The sequence below is a fragment of the Colias philodice genome, chromosome 18, assembly GCF_061535455.1.
Source record: "Colias philodice isolate Cphi_HAF_F1 chromosome 18, ilColPhil1 Martin Lab GWU primary, whole genome shotgun sequence".
Taxonomy (NCBI): Eukaryota; Metazoa; Arthropoda; class Insecta; order Lepidoptera; family Pieridae; genus Colias; species Colias philodice.
In genome coordinates this window covers 513,632-518,604 of record NC_143103.1, presented here as the reverse complement: position 1 = coordinate 518,604, position 4,973 = coordinate 513,632, and the positions used below count along the sequence as shown (strand labels likewise).

General features: G+C 29.3%; 1 protein-coding gene across 1 annotated transcript; it reads right to left on the bottom strand.

The window, feature by feature from the left end:
- Positions 1–1,705: 1,705 nt before the first annotated feature.
- Positions 1,706–4,733, bottom strand: LOC149480212 (uncharacterized). The gene is made up of 5 exons (XM_089706740.1): positions 4,173–4,733; positions 3,722–3,799; positions 3,303–3,450; positions 2,773–2,921; positions 1,706–1,750 (listed from the first exon to the last, which is right to left on the bottom strand). The coding sequence occupies exons 1-5, from the start codon at positions 4,731–4,733 to the stop codon at positions 1,706–1,708; spliced, it is 981 nt and encodes a 326-aa protein (XP_089562866.1).
- Positions 4,734–4,973: the final 240 nt, after the last annotated feature.

The following is a 4,973-nucleotide window of genomic DNA, read 5'->3' as shown; positions in this document are numbered from 1 at the left end:
TCTTTCATTAGTATACAGTACAAGTTTTCAAATTAATACATGTGATGTTATGTAAAGTAAATGTTTTTAAAACTTCATACTTAGGTATAGAAAATGCCAGTAAATAAATTGAAATATGTAACATAGATGCACAATATAAATCTCAAAGGTAACACACCATAATCCATACTAATATTATAAATGTGAAAGTAACTCTGTTTGTCTGTCTGTTACTCAATCACGCCTAAACTACTGAACCAATTTGCATGAAATTTGGTATGGAGATATTTTCATACCCGAGAAAGGACATAGGCTACTTTTTATTGCGAAATATGTACCACGGGCGAAGCCGGGGCGGACCGCTAGTATTATATACATTATACTCTAACAATTAGATAAGCAAAAGGAAAACCTACATTATACTACATTATTCTTTTCGTTTTAGTTTAAATTGGTTGATAAATGCTTATATAAATGTTTAATTGGTTAATTAAATATAACCAATTAAATTAAACCAACCAATTAAATATAAATGTTTAATTGGTTGATAAATACTTACGATTCAACGAATGTAATAGGTTTTACTTCATTTTTCTGACAAACTTTCTATAATAATATGATACAAAGAATTCACAAAGTACATAAAATTAAAAGTATTTTCGAGTATTTTAGAGAATGCTATTTATAGTTCACTCACAAAATATTAGAGATTTTACATAATATTACAATTTTGAGCCACCCATTTATCACAATAAACAAACGGAAGAACAATTTAATATTAAGTTAATTCTAATATTAAGGTCAAACAAGTAATTTAGTTAATACTTAAAACCCTCGTAATAAATGAAAAAGAGGCAATAGCCCTAGGCTGAAACAAATTATAATATTGGATATAAGAATAAAACACAAGTAAATACATCTTGTTCATTTATTTACAAATTTTCCGTTTTCCTTATTACTAAAAATATCCATGTAATGAGTATTATATTTTATTGTTATATTTTCAGGCAAAGGTGTTTGAGTTCATCCAAATCTATTCATCCATTACAAAGCTGAACCCAAAAAAGTTTACCTTCACCGATATTTAACTCTATACTCTTACAATATTTATCTATCAATAATTTCACAAATTATCCTTCCTTCAAAACGTATCCAAATTGATGCAGCCGTTTTTTATATAAATTCACACGAAAAACTACATACAAGATTGTACAAAGAATTGTGCGTATTACAAAAACTATGTAATTAGTAATTACCCAATTAATTAAAAAATAATAAATGTCGTGTCGTATCCGCATCGTATAAACGTAACTCAATTTAACAGGTTCCACCGTTGAAAATAATAACGGCCCAGCGAGCGGGGCTCAAATGAAATTGATTTAAATTTTTACTGAAGCTCCATTGATGTATACAATGCACTCGCTGTGTTTTGTCGTTTACAACCCGACTATACGATAATAATTTATGGCTTATGTCGTGTGCCTGAACGTTTTGTCGCTTGTAAATATTGTAACACGTATGTTAACGGTTTTATTTTGTCTTCATTTTCAGACGTCCATAATAATACAAGCTTTATAAATAAATATCTTTAATAATACAAGCTTTCGCTCATGAAATTTTTCGTGATAGAGCGTAGGTTAGTTTTACAAACATGATTGTCAGGGTAAATAAGGATGATTTCTCGCTCACAATCTTGATAAATTCAACCTAATGTACATGAACATGACTACGTTGAATTTTTCTTCGTGGGATCAATTGTAGATAAATAAATCTGAAACAAACAAAATTAAGATAAGGTATCTATTATTTGTTACATAATGAATTTGTCAGTAATAATTTGTTAGTTTTTCTGATTTGTAAAAAGAATAAATCAATTTAAGATTTTAATATAAACGTTTTATACTACACCCCATTATCTCTACGGATTTTTTATTTTTTTATGATTTCACTAAAAAATATAATTCTATCAAACTTCCACTAATCCGACGTTTTTAATATTTAAAGGGTACGCCATTGATAATTCCACTTAAACTTTGATATAAACCAACTAAACAATAGAGTCAATACTTTCAGTGGAATTAATATGTTGACAACAGACCAATATCATTTGTTAACATGTTCATTGTTCAAATTATCGTTCTAGTGTTAGGTAATTATTATGTTCACAGCTTTACATTGAAAGCTAATTATCTAAATTCATTACCGAATTTAATATCCGTTTGACACTTGATTAAAATGTTTATTACAAACGATTGAGTAATAACAAAATGGCTTTTAAGCTTTATATATGTTAATATTATGAATATATAGCAGATACATTCATTAAGTATAGCGTAAACATTAAATTGACCAACCAGATATTTTCAGAGATTTTTCTATGGAAATTTCACGAGTGTTGTGCCAACTTACATAAAAAAATTAAGTTTACAATGCAAAACTTTTAAAATAAATCGTAATTGAATAAATCAATATTTAACTTGACAACATGCTTGTCTAACATGATCCTTTTTCACTTTATATTTAAACGCGACATCATAATTTCATACTTTAATAATTATTAAATTATTGTATAATCCACATATTCGGCTTTTCGTCACTCAGGCACGTGTTCCACGAAATAGTTCCCAAAGGTACACATATTATATCCACATTTCACCTATTATTAAGCAGTTTAATTCATGAAATTCTACTACAAATTTCATAGAAACACCAAAACAATGTAATACCTCATCATTCGAACTAGAACCGTAACCATACTTACAATAGGGTATATTTTGGATTGACAAGCATTACCTGTACACTCATGATGAGATATTGAAAGGTCCAGTCACATATTTTCAAAGGTAAATTCAATTTGACAATAGACACGGCTTCTGTTAAGCTTGGTTGTATTGACTGCACAGAGCGGTACCAACGCTTCGTCAGCCATTGAGCATCCTTATCTATAAACATCAGATTATAGTGAAACAACAACATTCTAGCGTTTCAGCAAGATAACTTGTAGACTAACAGAAACAAGAAACATTTGTAGGTCATATTTTCCGTTGATCAATTGTAAAAGGTTCAAAATATCTAAGCTGATAACCGAAAATCGAAATAATTTTATTAAAAAAAAAACATTTAAATTCAAATATTTTGAAAACATTAAGATTTTGGATTGGGCTTTGTATAATAAAAATCAGTTGAAAACCTCATAGGTTATAATCCGTTTACGGGAATTTGTCTACTTACCCAGTAACTACATACCATTAGGAACTTACCTCAAAGATGTGATTCTTAGGACAACCTTGAGCCCAAAGATATAATCAAATTATAATACGTACCCATATCCAAGAGTACCAACTTCTCAGTGAGACAAAACAGTAGCTTTTCACAGATCTTATTGGTCCCTCCTGCTGCGTAACACATTAACCATAAAGAATATAGAGTCTTAATTTCTCGCCACACGAAGTAAAATCGAAGCAATTCCACCTGAAAAACAATACAATATCCTTTAAATAACATAAAGAGGTTTTATTAAATTATATTTTAGATAATAGCATGTGGAAATAAAAGGATGATGTGCTATTTTAAATTCGGGTTGCCTACAAAACCAGGTAAAGAGGCGTAAGTTGATTTCAACCCATTTTATTTTCAACATCAATCATATTTTTATCACCACACGATCAATGAGTTACGGTGCTACAAAAGACATACAGACAAACATTATTTTTTTAAATATATAGATAGATTAATCACCTACCATTGCACCCTTAGCTATAAACGCTATAACAGCGTACACAATACTCGTGTATTTAATTATAGACACTATTGTTACAATCTGAAACAAAACACACTAGTTGTATCGCATGGCTTCACTCGCATTTCTGTCGAAGTTCTCGTAATTAATCAATTTCACAAGTATTCCAATTATTGAATCACGTAAATAATAATTGGAGTGAATTTACAATACTGTTTATTGTTTATCCTGTTTGTACAAGCTATGTCTCCTAAAATATTTCTTACAAATGTTTAGTCATTTAGTAAATATTATTTAATTATCAATCAATATTAAGAAAATCATGATTTCCTTATATTTTATTACACAATAATACTTTGTTTTTAGTTAAACTGACTGTGATTAGAAATTAATTATTAAATAAACATTCTTTCCTTTATATGTACAGATAGATATTTAAAATAATAATATCTACCTGTGAATGAAACGGTTTTGAGAAGCTAAAAGTCGCTGCAAGCAACTGCCTATACACTTGAGAACCTATAACGGGATCTTTATCTATCAGTTTATTCAACCTCGTATTAAAGTTATCAGCAATCATCGCGTAAAAAGCCAATTCCGTATCTTGGACACAAAACGCAACCGTTACTAAAATAACAAAACGTGTAGGAAATCTCAAAATCGTTAGCGTAATTCCATCTATAGCCAACGATATTAATGAGAAAAATATAGCTGAAGTAATGTTGTTCCTAATACTGATTTCTTGGTCTTCGAAGAATCCAAATTTTTCGTCCAATTCTTTTACTTCGTCGAAAAACACTGTGGTATATCTAGTGGCTATTGCTATTCGTATAATTAACAGACCAGCCACTCCTTCGGCTAAATGAATGTAGCCTTTAATATCATTATTTTTTATCACTACAATATCATATATGATAAAACTGGTGATACTTGTAAAGGAGAGTAAAGTAAGTGACCATGACACAATCTTGTATATTACACTCTGTAGTAAGAAAGACCGATTTATTAAGAACATACTTTGGAAAAGAATGTAAATTCTCAAATGGTGGATCGTATGGTTGGTCATTTTAATTAATTTAAAAACACTTTTACACTTGTTTTATTATAACTTTTGAATATGGTATTAAATATTTTTATATGGTAAAACCGTCCTGTCTGAGCGCGCGAACAATAAAACCTGCTTGGATTTTTATAAAATGAATCAAATTATATGAATTGATTTTATAGCCTCCAGAGAGTTGTTATCTAGAGCAAC

Bases quoted from the DNA above. Each gene is read 5' to 3' on its own strand.
- LOC149480212 (XM_089706740.1), bottom strand. From the start codon at position 4,733: ATGTTCTTAATAAATCGGTCTTTCTTACTACAGAGTGTAATATACAAG. The intron at 3,451-3,721 runs GTAGGTGATTAA...ATTGTTTTTCAG, and splicing joins TTATAGCTAAGGGTGCAATG to GTGGAATTGCTTCGATTTTA. The intron at 2,922-3,302 runs GTACGTATTATA...TGATGTTTATAG, and splicing joins GTTGGTACTCTTGGATATGG to ATAAGGATGCTCAATGGCTG.